The 24,929-nt window shown below is 41.6% G+C and overlaps 1 protein-coding gene across 1 annotated transcript in view; it reads left to right on the top strand.

The window, feature by feature from the left end:
* The window catches only part of ADARB2 (adenosine deaminase RNA specific B2 (inactive)), a 110,406-nt gene that overhangs the window by 81,509 nt on the left and 3,968 nt on the right, over positions 1-24,929 (top strand). Inside the window, exons 6-7 of the mRNA XM_009956744.2 lie at positions 8,447-8,615; positions 19,989-20,170. Of these exons, the coding sequence (XP_009955046.2) occupies positions 8,447-8,615; positions 19,989-20,170 (351 nt within the window). The remainder of the gene's footprint in view (positions 1-8,446; positions 8,616-19,988; positions 20,171-24,929) is intronic.

Genomic DNA, 24,929 nt, shown 5'->3' on the forward strand with positions numbered 1-24,929 from the left:
GCAGTGTGTGTCTATCTGGGAAAAGAGAAAGAATATGCTGGAAACTATGGATTAGTCCAAGCCAGCATTGGCCACAGCTTTGAAAAGCTTTCATATAAAGCAAAATGTGTTTGTTAGAATTCAGGAAAACAGGTTTCCACAGCTATAATCAGATCCTAATTTTAACAGAATGCTTGAATCGCCAAAGGGAATTGCACTGTATTTATTGATTCTGCTTTGTTATTGGTTTTGCTGCTTTGTGAAACACTGCATTTGGACACAATGTTCAGATGTGATAAAAAGGCTACATTAATCAGCAAAAGGCCATGGCTGAGAAGCTTTCAGAATAGTAGTAGAAAATTTCACCAAGAAAAGCTGTTTGTCCCTGAATTTGCCCAGCCCAAGGAATAATAATATCTGACGTTCTCCAAGGTCCCCTGAAGCAGGGACAGAGACTGCATGCTCCTGGACATGGCTGCCCCTGTTCCACCCCCAACATCCCACACACTGCTAGAGATATGCACCTAATTACAGCACGTATTTCAGGTGGAACAGATCAAAACAGTGTTGGGAAAAATCCCTGTGGGCAAAAACTACACACACGCAGATCTAATTTGGTCTAATTTACCTTTCCACTGAGTGGGAGTCACAGGTAAACTTATGAGCTGAGTTTTATAAAGTTTGTCAGGCAACTCCAGGTCCAGTTAAGAATTCTGTGGGACTTTTGAAAGTCCTTAGACTTTTGGGGATTTTCTTAGAGTCTTATAAAGAGAGAAATCTGAAGACAGCTGCATAAGAGTGACAAACAATTCAATCCTAACCGTGACTCTGCTGGTACTTCTCTACCTAGACTTGAGCAACTCACCTTACTCTGGTCATTTCTATTTCCATACTTGTAAAGTCACAATAAAAGGTATCCAGCTGTCACAACTTCGAGGAAAGGTAATTAATGATCAGAGTATGATATTAGAATGGAAAGTACTATGTATTCTAAGTACTATTATATCATTATTCAGAATAATTTAGTAATTACAATCCATAGATTTTTAAGGCCAACAGGGACCATTTCCTGATGATCTAGACTGAATTTCTCCAGCCAGAGGCTGTAGGACTCTACTCAGTAATTTCCATCTACAGTTCCAGAAGATGAAGTTGAACTAGGGTGTGACTGGTGATATAGCAGGAACCACAGCCTCTCTAGGCTCATACCAATCATATCTGGGGCCTGAATATCTGTCAATATTGTTGACAGATTTCTGTTGTTTCTGTCTCACGGGGTTCATTTTCTGTTTTCATATTTTGTTGACTTCTTTCACATTTTTCTTAAATCAGTCTTGAAGATTTCAATTTCCAAACAACAACAAAAATCCCAAAGCCACATGAATAATAGTATATTTTGTTGATAAAAGAAAGAGGGTTATGATGAATAACATGTTCCCTTTATGTTTGTGTAAACTTTTTGATTAAAACATGGCAGTGGAGAGAATTGTTACCAAATGGGTAATTCCAGTGGTGTTGCCAATTTTTCACGCAAAGTATATTTAAAAGATAAAGCCTAGCTTTAAAAGAAAACATTTTTCATTAAAAAAAAAAAAAAGGGAAGAAGATACAATGATGCATAGCTTAGAACACAGGTGAACAACTGGTCCTCACTGACCTCCAGCTGCTGGGGCATCTTGCTCTCCACACACAGCCCCCAGCCACTGCCCTGGCTTTGCTTGGGTGCTGACCTGGGCAGCAGCAGCAGCACCTCCCCACACTGCCAAAGATGAGCTGATCATCATTGGAGACCTAATGTGCCTCTGTGACTGGTGATAAGACTCATGAAGGCTTCAGAGACAGAAGTTTTCTCTGTACAGGGTTCACAGTGCCAGCGCAGCCCTTTGCCAGATCTCTAGACTTTGCTCTGTGAGAGCAGCTGCACTTCCAAAGCAATGGCATTGCACATCCAATTTCAGACGAGAGGAGCAATTAGTAATTAAAAATAATAATCTTGAAGTGCTTGAGTTGTACTTTTCTTGATTGCCATATGCACAGACTCTTAATTCCACTGATAAATCTCATGCTTTTGGCTTCAACATACTAACACATTTCTACTCCAGAGCAGGCTGGAGCCTGTGGCCTGGGTTTGTAGGTGGCATGGAGGATCTCCCCCATGCCTGACCCAGTACTGCTCATTCCTTCTCGCCTGGAACAGTTTATAACTCTCAGAGGAAACGGTGCACGACTTTGTTGCCAACAAATTGTTTTAAAGAGAATTTTTACTACTCACATTTCCATCCCAGGAGTTCCTCAGACACAACATTACAGAAAACTAGTTTGTAGGTTACGTATTTTGATCTGTTTCTCAGATATATATATATATATATAATTATTTTTTTTTTTTTTTTGTCAAAAGATGTTAAAGCTTGCTGAGAGACCAGGGCTTACTTAGAAGCAATGGCGACGAGGTTTTTATGTGTTAGAGTGCTGTTCACTCCAGCAGTTAGTTTCATAAACTCATTCTAGCACCTTTCCCTAGGATAAGCATCAAACACATTTCGTATTATTCTACAAAAATAATAAAAAGTCTTTGTAAAAGTGCTATGTCACCTGCACAAATTAAATTTTGCCCCTCAATGTTGACATATGGAGGTGTTTTGATGGACCAAAATTAAAACACTCATTCATGAGCTTTGCTATGATGTTTGTTTACACCCTTCTACAGTTACTATCTCTAACCACACAGCTCGAAGCAAAAATTGTAATTTAATTAGTATGTATTTTAAACAGATAAGGACAAACAATGCAGTCTTTTCCTTTCTGTTCTTTTGGATTCAAACTTCAATTTTTTCCTGTTATTGATTCTTCTTATAAAAGTTGGATCAAATGCCACGTATTGATGAGCTATGAATGGGCAAATTGCCTTTGCTTTCACACCTTGTCTCTACATCACTTGAAACTATTGACAGAAGAAAAAATGTGGAAGAAGCAGAAAGATTCAAAAAGGTTATTTGAAGATGGATGAGGAGGAGAAAGAATACCAGGCTGAAAGCAACATCTTTTATCAGGTCATGGGATACCTGATAGCTGTCCAAATCCAGGATTTCAGCCAGGAAAGATGCAGGGAGGAGGGAAAAGGTAAAGAAGTTCAGATTCAATGATTGATTTCAGTTCCACAAATTGCAGGTGTCGCAGATTTTGTAACATTCTCAGATTAAGTACAAATTCAGTATTTATACTTGTATATAGGGTTTAATTATATGGTCCAAACCCCAGATCTGAACTGAATTTTGCCAGAACGTGGTAGGCGCTCCATGGCTCTGTGTGTGAGCAAATCTCCCCTGGGGCTGCAGTCAGGTGCAATAGGCCTCCTGGCCTGTATTTAAAAGGCTTATCTCAACTTCAAGCGACTCATCTCTATGTACTCCTCACGCGCGCAAGTCAGGTGCTTGCGTTCCCTCCTGGGAAGGATGCATCCCTGCACTCGCAGCAGGTGCAGCTCCATAGACCATCAGACAAGACCACTGCTTTTGCCTGCCAAGCCCTCGGCGTGATGAACCCTGCCCTCAGAAACCACAGTTCAGCTTTGCACGTTGTGACGGGACCTATCCTTTTTTCCTAAATCCAGACTTCTTTCTTGCTTTCAAAAGCTGGCCCACTGCATTTTACCCTCGCTCTCTGCTGGTCACTAAGCACAGTGCAGCAGAGATTTATTTGACCAGCCACCCTATCCACCAAAGGGGACACATCCAAAGCATTCAGTGTGCTGTGATGCTCACTTCAACACTTCCAGAAATAGTAATATTGTATGTTTATTCAGCATCTGCTTGAAGAAAGTGCTTCTCTAATAACCATCAAAACACAAAGGCAGTCAAATGTTGACACTTCTCTTTCAACCCCTTTGTTTCAAACTGCTCTAAGGAAGCTTTATAAACCATGCTGATGAATGGAGAGTCCAGCACTGAGAAAATGCAAGATAGGCTGTTTTATTTCTTCCTTCATGAGGACAGAACAGCCTCCACTGAAGCAGGGAAATAGAAAATGAACCTCTGAGGCAGTCATGCAAAATTTCAGACAGAGCCTTACTCGTGTGATTCTGTTTAATCACCGTCCATTTCCTCTTCACTCTTCAACTAAATAATAAATATGGAGTGGCTTTTTTCATTATCATTTGAGCCAGAATTTGTCCTGGAGAAAATACGAAAACTGAGGGGCGAGCCTTGAAATCAGTGAGTTTCATTGATTTTAAATAAAAGGCACCTGTGTAAATATATAATCCAGTAATTAATAATCCAGGACCTTTTTATCTTATGAACTCTCAGGAGTAATTTCCACATCTGAGTGTAGCACACATCATAAATCCACTCCAAATGATTTTTAAATTTGTCCTTTCCAATTCCGGTTTGAATTGACATTTTGTTCTGGTTGAAGTGGCATCCTCAGACGCCTTCTCCCCTGTAATTAGTCGAGATTAAGCAGTTGGAGAACCAGCACAGCAAAGATCAGAAATGCTCATAGTCACTGACGCTTTGATCATACTGAACAGCAGAACAGCAGTAGGCTGTAGTTTGTGACTTTAAGTTGCATAAATAAATATATTTCTGAGACTGGTTTAAAATGATCCATAGCAGGCTGTGCCAGCAAGTGGACTGTATTTTTTACTGCTGGAAAGCAGCTTATGTGCTAGAGTCTGTCTGCAGCTTCAGTGCAAAACACATGGAGCCTCATCTTTTTCTTTGTTCAATATTTATATCTTCCTGCGCTACTTAATGACATGTTAAAAAAAAAAAAGAGCTAAGTGTGTTCCAATTGCAGATCTGGATTTATTTAATCATTGTCAATTTGAAAGTACTCAAAGCTTTGGGTTATTAGTATTTTATATAAATGCTACAGATCATCTTTTGAAGCATGTGTGCCAGCTATCCCAGTAAAGTGAGCAGCCTGAGACAGGCAGTACAGCACAGGGTTTTAGTCACGCCCTTTCCGTTGAATTTAATAGCAGTTGAGCAGCTAAAATCCGTTATCAGTGCTGTGGAAGTGCATCCCAGGGTGAGCGTACACTGGCCACAGCTGCCTGAATCCTATCAGCTAATGCCGTCTGCTTGGCTGCACCCTGGGCAGAGCGTGCATTACAGGGAGCAAAGTTTGACACGTGGGCTGAGTTAATACGAGCATTTGGAAAATGAGATGATCTGTGCACTTGCACACACTTCCTAAAAGCTTTTACAAACTTTATTATTCAGTTTCTGGTACTTGCAAGCCAGGGCTGTGATGCCATAATAACAACCAGACGTGGAGTACTTTGACATTTGCACTTCCTTTGGTCCTGAGGGAAACTGAGAATATCAAATAGACAAATAAATCAAATAAGCAGACCCCTCAAACTTACAGAAAAGTTTTGGATCCCTCTCCGCCCAAATGGTTGGCCTATGCTTTAAATTCCCAAAGTGCTCAACAGTTGTTTGCAGGGCTGCTGCTTCTTCTTTCCCTGAACTGGCTCCTTATCTCTGTCAGCACATTGTGGGATGCTTTGCCCCTCACTAGGTATTATTTATGTAGTGAAATCAAAGTCACATAAATGATGGGCTGCTAGTCTTGTCATGCAGTCACTAAAATTCCCTAGAAGTTACATGTCCCTTTGCATGTATGCAAAATGAAGGTGTAACATGGTGAACTGCCTGAAAAAAAGAGTAATCTAGGAGATCAATGCACCTACAGGGGAGAGTCAGAGCAGGAGCTGAGAAAGCAAGAGGAATGTAGAGAGAGATGGAAAATAAAGAAAGATGTAGTGAGAGAAAAATATAGCAAGAGAAAATAATATTCTTAAAAAAAATGGAGAAAGAAAGACTAAAAATTCATTTTGTCCTGGGGGATTTCCGGCGGGTGGACTCCTGTGGTAGATCTTTATTGAAAGGATAGCATCTGTTTTTCATGAACAGTTTTTGGGCAGTACCTTTAAATGAATTTGCAGAAGAAGGAAGCATCATTATCTTCATTATACCGGTGGGAAAGCTTAGGAGAAGAGAACTGATTTGCTTGAAGTCAAACTTTCTAGCAGCCAAACCAGCAACAATCTCTTGAGTTACTCTTCACTGCTTCCCTGGCAGAGGTCTAGCTCTGCCGTGCCATCAGTTCTCAGTGTGTGCAGACTAAAGGCAAAGTGGTTTTGCTATACATTTCTTGCTGTTGCTCAGCGAGATGTGTTTGCTAAGCAGAAGTGATCGCTTTCTCCTTTTTTCGTCCAAATTTCATGGTACTTTCCCCACGACTCTGTTGTTTAATAATAAAAAATGCTGCTCACCACTGCTTGAAGTTTGTAAAAAATGAGCTTCCCTGCAGAGTCCCAAGAAAAATATGGACCAGTTCCCAGATAGCTAATCCCATCCAAAGAGCACCCTCTGAATGATACTGCAGGAGGCATCCTAGACAAGAGGGATGTACATAGGATCAGCACACATGGCTATGAAAATGGTTTTCTGACAGTGTTGGTACAGCCCAGCAATTTGAGGGGAGAGGGATCTGAGACATTTGTGAGACTGGCATTTTGGCTTATTGAAATTTTTATTTGTCCATTGGCTCCTCCCAGTTTCTGTCAGAATTGAAGTTTGAGCAGCCACAATACTCCACGTCTGGTTTGCGACTCTGGTGCAGTGTCTCAGTTTGTGAGGTGCTCTGTGACAACTGGGGGCAAGGACCCTCCACATTCCCCAATGGGACACTGCTGCTGATGGGGATGGCAGTGCAATAACTGCTCTCCCCCAACCTCAGTCTCCGAAGCAGCACAAACAAACCTTAGAGTATTTGTAAATATTTTGGATATGATGGAACCTGGCTTTGGGTGGGGATTGTTTTCAGCCATGGCCAGTCGATCTAATTGATACCTGGTCCAGCCCACTGCTGGCACACACATCCCCATCTTAAATTTTAAAAAAGCAGGAAGGAAGCAAAGGATCAGTGGGGGCTCGACCGCTCATCTGCTGGCAAGTCACAGCTGGCTGCTGTTCTACACATGTTTGCTGATCCCAATGGGCTGAAGTGATTTATTTTCCCATTCTCTTTTTGTAAACCATCCATTGGTGGCAGCCAAAGTCAATCAATTGCTTCCACCAGAGCTTGCAGCACAGACAACGGTCATACAAAGCAAAGACAGTGAAAAATGACGGAGGGAGAGCATGGGTGGCTGGGGAGCGTGCACAGAGCCAGCTGCTCACGGCCAGAGGTTCGATCAGCCCCACAACCTGTGACACCCTGGTGTTACTCAGTGCCAGGAATGCAGCCAGCCCCGTAGCCTGCTGAGGAGCACCACCTTCACAAGCAGAAGCCTTCTGGTCCAGCTGAGGGGCAGGCCATGGAAAAATACACAGGACATAGTTGGAAATATGGACAAAACCCTCATGTCTGTAGAAGCAGCACTCCTTTTCCTTGAAAGCAGAGGCCATCATCTACCATCATTATTCTCCTTCAGGCTAAAGGGAAACCGTGAAAGGTCAGCTTCACAGAGAAGTTGTCCTCCAGTGAAACACTCTGAGGGTAAGCCAGTGAGCAGACCCAGAGAATTTCTTGCTGTTCCTTTACAACCAAAATACCCAGGGGTAACGTATAGGTATAAAGAGGGTAAGAGTGATTTTGATAATGAACTTCAGTTTTTATCTTTTCGTAAAAATGAAGGTGAAGTACTTTAGAAATGTCATTACCTTCTGCACTTACTGCATATCTACAAGACTCAGTTAAGTTCATTGTGGTGCAGGCCAAGTGCTTTAGCTGCTTGCCCTGTGCCAACCCACAGGCAGCTGCCTTACACTCAAATATATAATATCACTGAAGTGATGGACAGCAATTGCATAAAAGATAACAGTATGACACAAGGCAGGAGGGTACTTCCCTTTAGGGAGACCACAGAGGGAATTTAAGCAAGCAATGAATAACTAGCAAGTTTTGATTTGCTTTTATCCAGTGTATAAAACTTCAGCTTTTGAGAATTTTCAGTGAAATTCTGTGATAACAAACCAAAACCTCCGTTCTGAAATTATTCAGAAAATGCCACTGAATATCACACTGGAGTATTGGAATGGACTGCATCACCCAGGTGAGTCTTTGATGACACTCCTTGAACAAAGGTTTTCCAAATATTCCGCTGACACAGCTCAATACTATAAGCATGGGTTAAAAAAAAGAAATTGTACTGCTTCTTTAAAAAACAGAGCACCTCCATTCTTCTTAAATGTATAAGGGAATGGCAATGGGAACATGAGCTCAGCGTGTGCTGTGTGAAAGTTTTGGTTAATGTGAAAAGACAACCATGCTGGGGAGCACATACTCTTCTCTACTGTGCTGCTTCCTTGGGCTGTGATCTCATCTAATTTGCACTCAATTTAAAGGACCTCCACAAGCGGTTCTTCAAATGCAAGCTATGGCATCAACACAGCCTCTCAGGTTCTTTCTAAAAACGTTTAGTTATTGCCATTCTTCTGTTTATTTTACCCAGTGAACAGCAGCAAGCACATAGTGAGAAAATACCGTGGCCACCTCCGAACAAAGATTGAGTCTGGAGAAGGAACCATACCTGTCCGGTGTCATAATGCAGCTCAGACGTGGGACGGCGTGTTGCTGGGAGAGCAGCTCATCACCATGTCCTGTACAGACAAAATCGCCAGGTACCTGATGTATATACATCACAAAATTCTTTGCATATGGAAATGAAGTTTGATGCCACAGAGGACTATGGCTACTGGTGGGGAATGACTAGCAGGTGCTGACAAACCCTGCGGAAACAAAGACCTCCTTTGTATGCAAAACCAGACCATATAAATATGACGGAATGTAAATAGGACATTTTCTCAAATTGTCCATGGGTCGTTAGTTGCTTTTTACAGTGTGACAAAAATATAAACTGTCTTTGCAGAATTTTTGCCAGTAGAATTTCAGTGTGCAGATAAAATACATCCCCTCTGTTCTTATTCTACCATTTACCCCAAAACTTACAAACTGACCATCGTGCAGATACACTTAGCTCATCTGCACCCTATTGGATGAAGTGGCCTAAAAGCTGCTAAGAACTATTTTGAATGTTATTGCAGAACTTTCATGTCACAGCTCCCTCTGTGGCTTTCTTTTCTGTCGCGTAAATACAACATCTATTTCTGTAGAATAATTGCCATATAATAAATATTTCATAATTATTCCATGGTGGTACATAAAACGTAAACACATTCACCATTCTCAGTTTAGGGTGTTAACTAATAGCAGATGATGACTATCACAAATTGAAAACTGTGTGCATTTGGATGCATACTTGTGGTACTGTTAGTATATATCTGTACATACATGTGTACTTACGCTCATAATTATATTCATATATATATTGTGTGCATTAGCTGTAGATGCAGCTCCATGTAAAATACGTTACATTATAGCTATAAAAATGCAAATGTTATGATCAAATTCTCTGCTGGAATATCATGCCTAAGAACACAGTTAAATTACGTCAGCCAAGAATTTGTCCCAATTATTAAAGGCCAATATAAACACGAAAAGCGTAAAGCTTTTATTTAACACAAATGCATAAATTCTGCTCTTAGCTTTAACTGGATGACCTACCAAAGTTAAATTAGTCTGTAGGCTTAGGAAAACCTGCTATTTTGGCAGAAAAATGTATGACTGAACCAGCAAATGGAAATACTAACAGACCCACAAGATCTGCCCTCTGCTAAGTGTAATCATCACAACTGTTGTGTTTGCATGAAGGATAAAGAGCAACTTCTGCTATAATGTTTTCATTTATTCATAAAGAGATTACAGAAAACCCAAACTGTTTTCGGTAATCTCCTGTACTGTTTTTAGATGCAGTTGGGTTTTTAAAATTCAGATTCATATGGACTCAAAAAACTAAACAAATTTAAGTTTGAGAATGGAAATATTGCACTCTCTGTGGTTTTGAATGTCATTAGCTAGTGAACTAAATATCAGCTTTGCAAACAGTATTACATTTGCTATTGGTGGAGATGTTGACTGTAGTGCACAGTCTCCAAAGCTGGGTTTTCTCCAAGCACATCTGCTGAGCACTTTCAGTGAATCCTTTCCTTGTTGCCACCTATCTAAACAGCTTTAAAGTCTGTGAAGAAAAGTAGAATCTAACACAGTTTTTCCAGGATAAAAAAAAATCTTGCAGCTCTCATCTTTGAAGTTATTATTGCAATATTGTATGAATTACTGCAATTTTTTTTATCTGTTTTCACTGTAACTTGAACAGGCGTGGAATTTTCCTAGACCAAAAGAAAAAAATCAGCAATCATTATTCCTGCTTTGAATAGCAAATGTTTACTGTCACCAGTAAGGGACAGTCAAAAAAGGGATTGAGAAAAGGGGTGGAAAAAGCAACATTTGTAGAAATGGTGGTAGTGTGGCGGTATTACAAGTGCTTCAGAAGTCTGGACACTTCTAAGTACTGTGGACTCCTTGGTCAGGTTAAGAGCTCAAGTACAGGGAAAATGGGTAGAGCAACTGCTGAATTAGCAGGTGAAGAGGAAAGATCAAGAAAGCATAGAGATTCAGAAATCAGGATGGTCATTCCTAATAAAGGGGAAGGATGGAGATGGGAAATGACCATAGAAGGGGTTATCTGTGGGTTTGGTGCAGGCAGTTCCAGTAACTAGAAGAAATGGAAACCAGACAAGAGAGGTCCAAATAGGGATTATGAGGAGAAAAATTCAAAGTTAATAAAGTAGAGAACATGAAGTTGAATATAAAAATTAAAACCCTTTCACAAGGGAAACCAAGAAAGGCAAATGGAGTCCAGACAGTGCTGGGGGCATCGCCATGGCGTGTACCATGGTGAAGGATCTGAAAGCTTTTAGAGAGAGTGCCAAGCCTATCTAGAGGTGTTCACAACCCCGGCTGCACTTGGAGGTCATGCCTTTCCATTCCTTTCTCTCTCACAGTCACATTGTTTGACCTGGTTCTGCAATTTTATTTCCACCAGGCTCCTAATCATGTATGATTATGGCACAGGTTCACAAGTTCTAGTTTTGGAATCACTGTGCTAGTGAAAACAAAGCACCATTAATGCAGGAATGCAGGAAATGTACAAAAAAAAAAAATCTCTTTCATGGCAGAAAATAAGCAGTACCCTCAGGGCTGGCCACCAGTGACAACATTGCTGGAGATTTTTAGCTGCTGTAAATTTTACGTAAAGCTTGCCAAAGATTTGGATATGGCAGCTTCAATGAATTTTATCCTAAATTTCATTTTACAACATTAAATATGATCTATGATCAATACTTATCCTTATCACTCATAAGAGGGAGAAAACAGAGGTTTCTTCACCTGACCTTTTTTTCAGCACATATAGGGCTGTTTTCTGCCTTCTTTGCCTCTGGCCGTAGAGAGTACAGGCAGGAACAAGTTCAGTGGACAAGTGAGGGCCCTTTCCCTGCTCCTGCCCCCACTGAAGAGATCAGTAGGTGGTTTCTGTGCCACACTTCAGACTCCAAATATTTGCTCTACCACATAGACTCTTCAAATGTCTGCAGGATGCAGGAATCTCGTTGCACATCGTCTAGACTTGTCTCGCAATGAGAAAAAAAGATCTCTGACGCTGAAATTTATGTTTGTATAAGCAAGACTTGAGAAAAATTTGACTTGTATACTTTGCATTTTATTGCTTGTAAAAGCCCCTCAGGAGCACTGGGCTATTAGAGAATGTTTCCTCTTGAGAACCTAGCCAGTAGCTGCTAAAATATACATCATTTTGCATTATTTGCAAACAACATTGCCATCAGAATATCAAAGACCCAAGAACAGAGAGAGTTACTCAGAAAAGTGAATAATATTCTATAAATCATGTATCTAACTATTTATGTTCGTTCTTGCTCACAGGATAGCCATAAGCAGAGAGTGGTTTAATCAAATTTATTTGTTATGCGAAGGCATTTAGCAATTTTTATTACTATCACCACAAGTTTGAGAGGATTTGATGCTTGGTATGCATTATTTGGGCTCTGTGGCTTCGTCGAGATTGCAGGATAAACAGCCTGGTATCATACCTATTCCCTTACTGAATTAAAGCACAAACACTTCTGGCATGAATACTCATGTTATTTGGCTCAGGAAGGGAAATACAAGGTGAAATTCTGTGACTGTATTATAAAGGAGGTCAGACTAGATCTTGGTGGTACCTTCTGGCTTTAAAAACCTATGCATTTATATGTGCAAATTTAAAGTTTGGGCTCTGTGAATCCCCAAATAACCCACCCTAACAGAGTGTTAGCTTCTACAGTCGCAACTTCTGTGAGTCTCACAGAGCAGCTGAAGTGAGTTCAGCCTCTCAGTGCCGTAGATTTTAGGATTAAACCACATTCTTTAGACGCAAAGTTCATTAGTTACACTAAAAACTAAGATTTCAACCTTCATTTTCCTCTGTAGTGTATAATATATACACTTGTGAAAAAGCAGCAACATTATAGGCAAAAGAATTTTTAAAATGATCAGCTGTTTGGGGAAAAATTTGCGTCATTTAACATTTTCTTGATGCTAATCATAACGTATATTAAGACCTTTATGTCAGCACAAACATGCAGCCCCTAGAGAATGTAGGCTTTTTGTGTCAGCAAACTCGTTCATACAATGGGCCAAATTAAACCCCTTTTCATCTCCCTTTCTCACACTGAGGCTGGACGCAGGAGCACCTTGTACTTTTGCTTATTAGGTCGGTGCAAGCTTAACACTGCTGCTGGTGGAAGTCTCTGCAGTTGCTGTTCAGGAGCAGACAAATGTTTCAACAAAAATTTGCATACGTACACACACACCTGTGCGTGCAAGCACACACATCTAGGTAAAAATAACCAAGTGTATCTATAGAGTTCAACTCCTCTTTGAGGATCTAAATGCTATAACCAAGCATTAGGAAGGTTCAGCACTAAATTCTGTCTTGCACCCTCAGAAATGTTCACACCAGTGAGGACTGAGAAGTGCTCAGGTTTCTACCAGCAGCAGGGATAGGATTTGCAGCACCCCTTCAGTGCCCTGGGTCCTCAGGGACACTGGCTTTCTGCTTGTGTCCCCTTCAGTGACATGGTCTCCAGCTGTGCAAACCAGACCAGCGCTGAGTCTTTCCTCCCCTGCACAACACTGCTGGCTTCCTATAGCACATGAAGTGTGTACATGTATGCCAGATTTGAAGGTGATAGTTCACGCAAGCAAATGCATACATATATAAAATAAAAATTTCCAAATGTCTCTACTTCTTATTCCTACAGCAGAAGAAATATTAAAGACTGGACAAAATATTAAAGAACTTCTCTTATTCGAGTCCATCAACCCTCTGAATAGACTTGCACGGGAAATTCAGTCTGCCACAGAGCACAGAAACCTCCTTCACTTCCATAAGCTTTGTCCTCCGATTCATGGAAACTGTCTGAACTTCAGGCCAGACTGCTTCCACCACGGCTCATCCCCTAGGCCCACCATGCCTTCAGTTTGACAACACGTACCTCCCTTCTGTATAAAGTTTCTTGTTCTCTGCTCTGAACTCACTAGAGTTTATACATTTCATCACCAGCATCTGGGTCCCTTCTTCTTCCACACAGAGAAACTGGAAAAATTCTTTGTCCAAGCATCAACCATCCCAAGATAGCAGGGCATTCCCCCATGAAGAGCTGCACAGAAACGTTTAGTGATTGCCATTTAATGATTGCCATTGCCTGTGGTTTGGCAGAGAAGGCTGGGAGCACGTGGAGGAGGCCACCAAGATGCTCAACAGCGCAGGAGACCTATAGCATAAACAGGCATTCCCAGGTCCTATGTCACCACATCACCTCTGCTACCAATTGCACGTAAATTATTTTGAGGATCTTGGTCCAAACACTCAGCACTAAGTTCTTATCTAGGTGTCCCATTAGAGACTGAGTTCTGCAGTGCACTGCTCTTCCCCAAGACCCTCTTCCTTGGTAGACCTTAGCAAGGAGACAAGACCTTAAGCCATGGCCAGGGTAGATCATGTTCACGCTCGCTGGATATCTAGCTGATGTACTTACTTCAAAGACGCATCAGTTTTCGGTGCACCAAATTCATGTTTACACACTATAACAGTGATAGACATACTTGTAAATACGTGAGCTGTGGCACTTGTCCTCTTTCAGAAGTCCCCTTGCAGGGTGCAGGCTTGGGGAACATACTTTGCAGGGTACAGGATTTGGAGGGAAGAATCCTCACAACCACTGTCTTTATACATCAAATAAAAGCAAGAATTCAGTGTTTATTTTGAAAGCTCTGACCTTAAAATTGTTTTCTTACTACCACTTCTCAAAAGGTCACCTTTAAAAGATTCTGTATTTTCTTGCCACCAGGTTAATGGTCATCCACTTCCCCGTACTTCACAAAAACAGTGACATCAAGCCCAGAGGTTAAATAAGACCTTGAACATCTAAATTATACCTCACCTATAAAACGACACAAACAGTAACAAAGGACCTCCAAACTTTGCATTACAGCATTGACAGTCTATTCTTGTCCCATGGCTAAGATTTGTGGATTATTTGGGCTCACATGTTAGAGAACAGGAAGGAATCTTTATTGAGAATATATTCAGAGTATTGCAAGGTAATGCAGTCTTAAGGCACTATTTCTGGATTTAGAAGTTGGGGTCTGACATAGCATTTTACAAGATGGGTCGAGCACATTAAGCTGTATTTAAATGCAGCATGTAAAAATGCAAGACTAAAAGTCAGTGTTAGAAATTGTCGTTCTTAGATCTATTTTAGTGTTAGCCTGTTGACCAGAGCCATTGTTAACAGAAGACTGAGCCTGACAAGGTAACTTTTAAGAAAAGCTACTTCAAAGGCTGCATATTAACATAAATGAAAATCAATTAACACAGCCAGATCTTCAATTAGAGATTATTTGTGCGCATGATTTGTAATTCTCTCTCTTAACCCCTTTCTGTGTGACTGAGATTTCAATTTCAATCTTTCACCACAAGGTATGTTCCAGAAAACATATATAAACCACCTACTGTTAAAATACAGATCAAAAACTAATGCACTAGTTCCAGTTGCCAAACCAATAATAGCTAAATGGTCGTATAAATAGGAACACCACAGGTGTTCTGCTGAGCACAGGCCACCATGAATAACAATTCATATTGTGTGAAGCATAGCTGGAAATGTTGGTAATAGAAACTGTGGTACAGGAGGTTAACAACATGCCAAGCGGGTAAGACTTAAAGCTCTTAATAACGACCAAAAAAAGTGTCTTTTATGAAAAGCCTTAACAAAATAAGCTTTGACATTCATCAGCTGTGCGTTTTAAGGGGTGAGGTTTTCAAAGGTCCCGAAGAGACACTTCAGTCTCACCGAGCTTCAATGGCCGGTGGACTCAGTCCCCTGAGATGTTTTGAAGCACCATCCAAATTTCTCCACATCTCAGTTTTGAAGGGGTTCGAGGGCAGGAGTGTGTCAGGATTTGGCTTTGAATAACGCTATGTGCAAGCTGATGCTTGAAATACTCAGTGAAGGGCCTCCAGCTGACACACACATCTCAGCGATGGGCGAGGCACCACGTGCAGACCTGTCTGAGCCTGCAGCCCCTTGCACCCCTGCGGGTTTGTCCACAAGCCCCTTCCTCAGTATTTTTATCATCCATATTTCAGTTGGTCCTGGGGAGGGGTCACGGCCAACTCATGTGGTGAGGTGATGCTGCAGCATGCAGGTGTGGAGGTTCTGATGATGTTACAACTTTGGGATACATTTCCCCGCATACCTTGCCAGTGGTCCCAGGCTGCCAGGAGCGTGACAGCTGCGTGGGGAGGGGGGGTTCTGCAGGGGCTTACCCCCAACCCAACCCCCATCCAGGGCTGGGGGAGCACGGCATCTAATTAAAGAAAGGCTGCCTGCTCTGGGACGTCTCCCAGCTTGCCACTGGCATTTCTGTGATTGACAAACAGGGAAAAACGTATTTGTTCAAGGATTATCTATATTGAAAACTGGACATGGGATTTTGTCTTTGTAAACAGTGCAGTAATATCTGCTGTTTGAACAAAAGGAAGGGTATACTTTCCTTCCATTTAAAGCAACAAAAGCACCATATTTAAGTGAAAAGGGGAGACATTGGATTTTATTGATCCTGCTTGCTGAAGATTTTATTTTTTTAAAATAAGATCTGTGACTAAGGGAGCGGTGGGTTGATCTGTACTTTATTGGAAGGGTTATTACGAAGCACACAGCATGTAAGTTATTAAAGAGATGTGTACCCTTGAAAACAGCCTTTAAAATCCTGCGCAATTAGGAAAATTCAGAATGATCCAGCATATTTCCTCATAGCGAGAAAAGTCACTTTGATATATTGAGGACTCAAAATGTAACACTGCATTGCTCTGAATAATAATTTTATTTTGAAAAGCCACATTTGAAGAGAGCCTTTTGTTACAGATGGGAACACAGCTACTTTCATGGACCTAAATTAGGCTACAGAGAAATAGCTCCTTCAAAAATGAACACCCTTATTGATAGTTTCATTGTTGCTCAGACAGCTCTTCTCCTGTCTTCTACCTACAAATAATCCCACAGATGTTCAGATATCAAAGGACCAAGTCAGTACATTAGCGATAGATGTTGGCCAAGGGATGAACAATACACAGGATAAAAGACCTTCCCCCAAATATTTGTTGGTTAAATCTATTGTTTATGCAAAATACTGAACTGACTGCCCTCTGAGGTAGGTCTTTTTATCCACAGAACAGAAGTAGAATGAGTAACTGAAAATTTTCACCATCATCAATATGCTTTTATTGTGCTCTGAGAGACAAGAGTGGTAGTGCAAGGGTCTTGGTTCGGCCAGCTCAGCACAGGACCTCTCTTTTCCTAGGACTTGTGCTGACTTAGTGGGACTCATGCATGTGCTCAGGACTGCTTTCCAGAAACAGCGGGTCAAACACTTTGCCGAGCTTGGGCTAGGCTTGAAAGCAATGCTCCTTGTCTACTTTTTCGTCCCTCTTCTCTGAATTGATGTTGCTAACACAGTGCTGTGTCCGGGAAGCGGCCGGCATGCAGGTGGCAGTGCCATCACCCTCGTCCCATTTCCCCACGACCACCACAGTGGACACCAGCCTTGGCATTGCTCAAGAAGACCCAGCAAGCAGTCCCTGTTGAATATTGCCTTCTTGGCGCCTTTTCTGATTTCTCCATCCTTCCTATCGTAGGATGCTCTCTGGTTCTGGGACAGTCTCCTTTTACACTGCTTTCTACCCATCAGGCATGGCTTGTTCTCATGCCCTATATTCTTTGGTATGTTTCTTCTCCCTTGTTTTTTTGGTCCAGACCCTCCATGCAATTTGTCTTGTATCTACTTATACCTTGAAGTCAAAACCCACCATGCTGATATAGAAGTTTCATTGCCCCTTACACCTGCATGGGTCTTCTTTTGGGATCAGAAAACAGGTTTGTCTCGAGGAACAACTGTTGTATCCAGAAGACATGGACTCTAGCTCTGCCCCCAATTAATGCAGCAGACGTCAGCGAATCATACCGCCTTTCTGCCTTGGTTCCCTGGGGTGTATAAAAATGGGGTTTTACCTCACAGCAGCATTGTGAAAATTAATTAATGTTTATGAAATATGTTTAATACATAGGGGATGACCTGATCATGCTTATAGTATGATTTCCAGTAATGTAATTCCATTGACATCTGAATCCCGTTTTACACTATGATGCACATGTTCAGAATGAGACAGAGAAATATCTTTAAAGAAAAGGCAGTTTCCTTGAGAAGAATTTAAATTAAATAATCATTATTACTTTGTAATTTATGATCTGAACACAGTCCCCTATTTTGGTAAATAAAGCTCAGATGATTTCTTGTGATGTGCAATATTGTTAAAATTCAAATATTGTTGAACATATGTTGTTTTTCTGTTTAGCTGCTTTTTTCTCTCCTTCAATCAAATATACAAGATTTTTTTTTTTAAGGAAATATAAAATATTGAATGCAACACTGATATCTTACAAGTTTCCATCTGGACAAAGATATCACTGTCTGATTTTTTTCCTTGCCTTAGAAGCTGGTCAGTTAGCTGAACTCAGCTCTATTTCTTAAGCTTGCATTATTAATTTTGCATCATGATAAGATATTTGCTCAAAGAGGCAGCTAGTTCTTTCCTTTAAAAGTGATGTTATTTGAAGGAATGACCACACTTCTTTTTCCCCAAATGAAGTTATGCAAATCTGATCGACTAAAGTAAATGTTTCATAAAACCAATGACTGTTTAAATTGTGGGACTAAATTGTTTGTATATAAATATTACCTTTTATATTCCATTTGAGTTTTATGTAGATGAACACATTACTTTAATGACCTGCATTTACAGAGGGAGACAGGGAGAGTCTGACTCTGAAATCCGCAGCAGCCAGATGGCTGCCTTTTCTTGCATGAGATTAAAAGATGTTTCTCATTCACAGCCCTGCTTCGGAGGCAAATTAATATAGCCAGCTAAATTGCTTGTGTTTTTGGAATAAAATTTAAAGAGAACTTTTTAAAGCAATTGGTGTCACAGGTTCCTAGAGCAGATTGCTCTCCAGGTACAGCATGCTGGTTTTAAACATTCAGTAATTAATGGAAAGTATTCCGTGTTAATTGACTGCTTCAGGAAAGGGAAATATAATGACTCCTTATTAATCATGAAAAGAGACATACAGCACAGAGGCACTGCAATAATTGCACTAACGGTTGAGAAATGTTAATTAATGAAAAGAACAATGATGTAAGAAATTAGCTACATAATGCTTGCTGCTGATGGAGATTGTGCTCTAAACACATTATTTAGCATGGCAGCCACTGGATGTTGCCTTAAATAGCAGGCACCTCTTACCTTTTCCTTCAGTCAGCTACGGAGTTCCAAATGTTGCCGGTGTTTCAGTTTTTAATGAGCCAAAATGCACTCTCCAAAAATACATTTTCTGAAGCGTTTTCAGCTTGAACTCCTGAACTCAAAACTATTCAAACAGATTGACAGCATTTGACTTATATAAAAATATTATCCAAGTGTAGGAGAGCATGTTACTGTTTGTATGATGGGGAAAAGCTTCTTGTTAGATGGGCTGAGCTAAATAGGTTTGTCAGGAAGATAACTGCATCATGACTTCTTCCCTCTTTTTAATTTTTCCACTTTTTATCAAATTACCTATCCCCTGAAGAATTTAGAGTTAGCATCTTGTCTTATATATGCCTAGCTTGATGTAAAAATTAGTAGGGTATTAAAATGCAGAACAGTTCTGGCCACTAACCCAACATCAGTAGTATGGAGCTCACGGTCATTAACAGGTTGAAGGCCCCAGCATTTCCACCATCACTCTGTTGCACCTTTAAAACAGTAACAGTGAGACGTACCCATCACTCTGAACACTTTAGAGCAGGTCAAACTATTGGTTACAAAAAAATTGGCTAAAAGTGTAACTCTTCTTTTTCTGTTCAGGAACTGCGTATTATTTGTGCAAGGAAATGTCAGCCTGTGAGGCTTTCGAAAATTATTCACAACAATTTTGGGGAATTTTGGCCACCTAAGTCACATGTTATTTTGGCTGTATGGCTAGGGGATGATACTAATTTATGACAAACAGTAAATAAAGGTAGAACAACAAAAACATTCATTTTAGCTCTACCATTGCAAGAATATTATTATAGATGCAGAAAAAAAATAAAATTCTGCTAAAAACATGCTAAGTGAACATTCATCAAACAGAAAATGCTCGTATAAAGAACAGCTCTCAACAAGAGGCCTCCGTTTGCAATAGCACAAGACAGAAATACATTCCTTAAGTCAGTGGCATCACAGTGATCTAAAATGATCATAGAGGGGGAATCAGTCCACAGTGTATAATAACCCAATAGTGCAGTGCTTCATGTATCACAGGATACGGACAGGAATGGTTTCATCCCTCATCCCTCAACTCATGTGCTGGTCTTTGCTGATTTTCCCAGTGCAGCTCTTTTATGGCATTCCTCCACCCATGTGTTTTATTGCTCCTGAACTTCTTTTCCAGATGGAACATCCTTGGGCTCCAAGGTGCTCTCCTCAGCTCCTTCATTGAACCCATGTACTTGCACAGCATCATTGTGGGAAGCCTCTGGCACACTGGTCACCTTTCCCGGGTAATGAGCCATAGAACAGAAGACATTGGTCAGCTGCCAGCTTCATACCGGCGCAATCAGCTGCTTCTCAGTGGTAAGCAAACACCTGCCTGCAAGACAAATGATCCTCTCTCCCATCAGTAATTGTGCCAGTCACCAACAGGAAAGTTTATTTGTTTGTAAGTAAAACATTAGCCCATGCCTTTTTTTTTTTTTTCTGCAGAGTATGAATTTGTAGAATGAAAAAACTTATGCATTTAAATCCAGTTCCTTTTCCATATGCAATGACCACAAAAAGGATCAGTAGTGGATATAAGTTGACTAGGAAAACTAACACTGTAAAAAGACTGCTCAAAGTGGAAAAAAAGTATGTGACAAAGTAAAAGGTTTATAAAAACCAGGCAGGAAGCTTTCAGTAAATCTAGGTTTAACTCTCTCCTGTCCCACTCTCCCTCATCTAGCAAGCATGCAAATGTGTGGAGTCAGAAGAACCAGCCCTCGCATCTCTGGCCCTGTGCGTGCAGCCCCACCATCCATGCCCCTGCTCCCTCACCACTTGCTAGCCACCATGTTCAGAGCAGATGGCCATAAGAAAAGGGCTGTTCATTGATGCAAGAGACCTTGCCTGCTCAGCAGACCTTGAGAATGCATTGCTGCCATCTGACAAGGCTGCTGCCTGTTGTGTGAGCATCTCCGTGGTTTCAGGCTATCTTTTGGGCTACTCTCACTGTCACCACTTCTCCTTCCTAGCCCCCGTCCCTAACCCAGGTCTTTGATCCTTTCTTCTCCATTCCCCTGACTCTTGGTTCCTTAACCACCAGCCAGGCAACAGCTGTCCGGCCTTATCCCAGAAAAATTCCACAGTCTTGAATGCCTTCAGATCCTCATGAGGCATGTGAGTGCTGAGGACCACCAGTTCTGCACAGGATTAGACCCTTATATGACTTAGACTCTGATAATTGTTCTTCAGAAGGATTCTCTGAGATGTCAGGGTTTCAGAGATGTGAGGTCAGGATGCTTTAGTAGAGTACACCATGAGCTTTCAAAGTCCTGTAGGTTTCTCAGTCACGAGAGTGCTATTTTATCCCTTATCTATTTTGTGTTCTTTTTTTTTTCTTTTTTTTTTTTAATGTGTCCTTGTAACAAAATTAGTTTGGTGAGGCAGAAGTGATAGTTTAGCCACTGGGGAAATTCTCAGGTTCTGTGTGGTTTAGTAGATCTTGTAAGTGTAATGTGCGTGTGCGTGTTATGAGGTGAGTAGGTCAAAAGGCTTATCCTTATTTGAACAGCTTATCTCCATTTTTTAACTCCGCAGTGCAGCTAACCAAAGACTGTGCAATGCAAGGATGCAGGAAACTGTGTTCCACACTCCTCCTCCACCCCATGACCCCTCCTGACCCTTCTGCCCTGGTTCAGCCTGGGCATGACTCGCCCCTTCATCCTTCACATGCCACCTTGTGCGATAGAGGAAAGGACTCTCAGCTGGTTGGGAAAAACCTCTCCATTTTCCAAACCTGGCTGTTATTTTGGCAACACAATCCTGTTTGCCAGAAGCCTCTGTGTATCCCACTGGGGAAGCTGATCTCATTCTGTGCCAGCCCTAATTCATTTTAAGTCCACCCATACATTAAGATCAAAATCACATCCAGTTTCACTGTGTCTGCAGGATGTACAGGGAAACCCACTTGAAGGACTGAAACCACAATAAGGGAATTAATAAGAGATTTAACTGCAGAACAGTTATTGCTTTGCTAGGTTGGCCTTGCAAAGTAAAAGTAATGCCTCATATTTGGCCCAAGTGCATATTTATATCCAAGAGCCATTGCCAGAGATTTCAAGGGAGTTAGAAATATATCAGAGAGGCCCTTGTGTCACTTGAAATACCTGCATGTTTCATGGCTGGCTTCCTCCTTCCCAGAGACTTCTGTTTGGAAAAGGTTTTGCTTTGCTTTCAGTTGTGTTTGTGGGTTTTCTTCATCCTAGAAGAAGCAGTGGGAGGAATCTGTCTATCTCTGTCTACATTGTTTTTGTCTCTAAAGCCATTATTTGTAATCTTCCCTCCCCCACAAGTCCCAGGAAGCCAATACTGCTTCAAATGTATGTTGTTGAGGCCTGGGCTGCATATTTTTACCTGGAAAACTGTGCCAACAACATATCCAGTGACTAAGATGGGCACCTAGCAAAAGCCAAACTGAATGCATTAGACACCAAACCTCGGCAGCCTCAGCCAGGAAACTCCACGTCCCACGTTCCTTTCAGGGATCAGACCAGCCAGGGATTTCAAATTGCAGGAGTCCTTCAATTATAAGGATGCTGATTTTGTCCCTTGATCATAGTGGTACAAACTTTTCAATGAAGAGGAGAGCCACTGTGTGGGATAACTCCTTGGCCCCACAGAAAAATAATCAGTGAGGTTTTCCACTCACACCGGTCCCAGCCAGATGATGAAAATCCAGTTATTCACTTGGCTTACTCTTGGGTGTATTTTTTAGAAGAAAGAAAAGCCCTGTGTCATTTGTATTTCCTTTTCTCTTAAGATTGAGGCCATTCTAAATGGTATCCTGAAGAGGCATGATGCTTTGCTAGGAGAGAGAGGAGAATGAGAACAGATTTCAGTTCATATCCTACAATACACAATTTTATACTATTTGTATGAAGACTTTTCCTTCCATTTTCTATGGTCTCCTATTGTACACTTTGTTACGTTGGTTTTAAGGAGGATGTTTTACATAAAAGAGAGAAATTTATCTAGATTATTTGGGTGTTACCTTTCAAATAAAATCAGAACAATTATTTGTCAAAAGAAAAACATGAAAAAAGTGTTTAAAAAGGATCAAAAACAACAATCAGAGAATACATCTAGGCTCTATATCTGTGTTTGTCGTGAGTCTCACGCTGTTTTCTTTAAAGCCTCTTCTCCTGCATTTGGAAAATTATGTGAAAATATCTTCTACTTACTTAAACACATGTACTTGTATATATGATAGCTGGGAAGAGAAAGACTGAAAGCCAAACCAGCACGGACAGTGTCCCAGGCACTAGGGCAAGCTCCCAGCTCTCATAGACATCCACCAAGAGCAGAGGGAGGTCCCAGGCTGGGCAGAGGTGTACACTCCCCATCTCCCCCTTGACAGGCAAACACAGCCTGCTCTGTCTTCCATGTAGCCTTTCATTTTTTTCCTCTGCTCAGTGTTTTCACAGTATTTTTATTGCTTTAGTTGCCTGTGGCAACTTTACATAGCAGCGTGTTGGCTATCATGGTTTTTGGCACTTAGTCCTCTACGCTTTTGGGTGCTATCTTGACAGAGAGTAGTACGTAGTGTCTTACAGCCGATTTGGATCTATTTGCATCTTGTTCTGTGTAGAGACGTTTGAATAGCACCAGAGAGCTATCTGATTTCCAAGGACTCCGTTTATACCATGTTGCCTAGGTGAACTGCACTTTTAGATGCAGACTGATTTGTTATCTCAGGGGCGAAAAAAATTGAGAGAGGTAGTAATACAACATGAATGTGTTTACAAATCCTGGGTGAGGTTATGACTTAGCTATAATTCCCTTCTACACACTGTACCAAGTTCAGTCCCAGTGATTGAGATGATTTCTGCAGTTCCAGCTTTACCGCCGATACAAAGTGGTTGTGCCATATGCTTTTTCACTTCAAGGGCCACCTTTCTCTCTCTGCATGCTCAGTCCCATCTGGCTCTTGCAGCTCCCTCCCAGGGCAGAAGGGACAGGAGGAGATAGGGAGCATGTCCCTCACTGACATTGCTTCCCATGATGCTGAGAGGCCCCAGGCAGGAGGCAGGAGCTGCCTACAGAGGCAGTGTCCCTGCCACAACTGACCCTGCACAGCTCTCCGCTTCCCATGTGCACTCTCTCAAGGGCTTACCAAGCTCAGCATGTTTAACGTGGTGACAAGTGTTGCATTCCCACCAGTTCCCATCTCCTCCCATTCTGCCTGAGATCAACAAATGCTCATGGTGGGCATCTGTTTCAAAAACGAGATCCCTGAGTGAGAAGGGGCACTTGGGAAAGGAGGGTCTTTGATCTCTCTTCTTTAATGTCCTCCTCTCTGAACAGCCCACATCAGTGCTTCTCCCTCTCTGCAAAACTTCTCTGAAACCCTTCAGCAGAAAATGCAAAAGACGTTTCTCTTTTGCCCTCCACCCAGGAGCAATGAAGCCAGGTCCCATTAACCTATGCAGACCACGAGCTGATGTTGGAGCTGTTGCAGGTGGGGGCTCCAGTGGCAGCTGCCATTTCGAAACAGAGATCCCACCCTGGTGCTGGCCTGTGCCAGGGTGGCTGTGCCAGGAAGCTCCTGCCCACCAGCATAGTCCCCACCTGCCTGCTCACCACAGTGGCTTTTGTTCTCCAGGTTTGCAGGCTAGTGGCCCACACAGCAAATTGGTAGAGAGGGATTCAACAGCTGGGTCCAGACACATCATCCAATGCCCACATTTTCCAAAATATTCAAACTGCTTCAGGTCACTCTGTCTTTTCCAGCCTTGGAAGCTCCCAGTGTTGATTCTTTGCTACCATAAGCACTAATGAGAAGGCCAAGGCAGAGCTCACTTGGTTACCTTTATCCTGTGCTGGAAAATAGACCAACCACTTTCTTTATTCCTATTTCCTTGCAAAGACTCACCCTTCCCTGGTTTCAGGTACAAGAAATGAGAAAGTGACAGGAGTCAAGGAAAGATTTAACTATACTAAATGGTTAAGAAGAGACAGGAATTTACCTGATTAAAAATAACTGTCTTTCACATACACACCCACACCTGGCCTTGCAGCTCTGATCTGAGTTTAGAGCCAAGGGAGATCTCAGCCATGCAGGCAGTGGACTACAGTG

Source organism: Leptosomus discolor, chromosome 6 (genome assembly GCF_034619465.1).
Source record: "Leptosomus discolor isolate bLepDis1 chromosome 6, bLepDis1.hap2, whole genome shotgun sequence".
Lineage (NCBI taxonomy): Eukaryota > Metazoa > Chordata > Aves > Leptosomiformes > Leptosomidae > Leptosomus > Leptosomus discolor.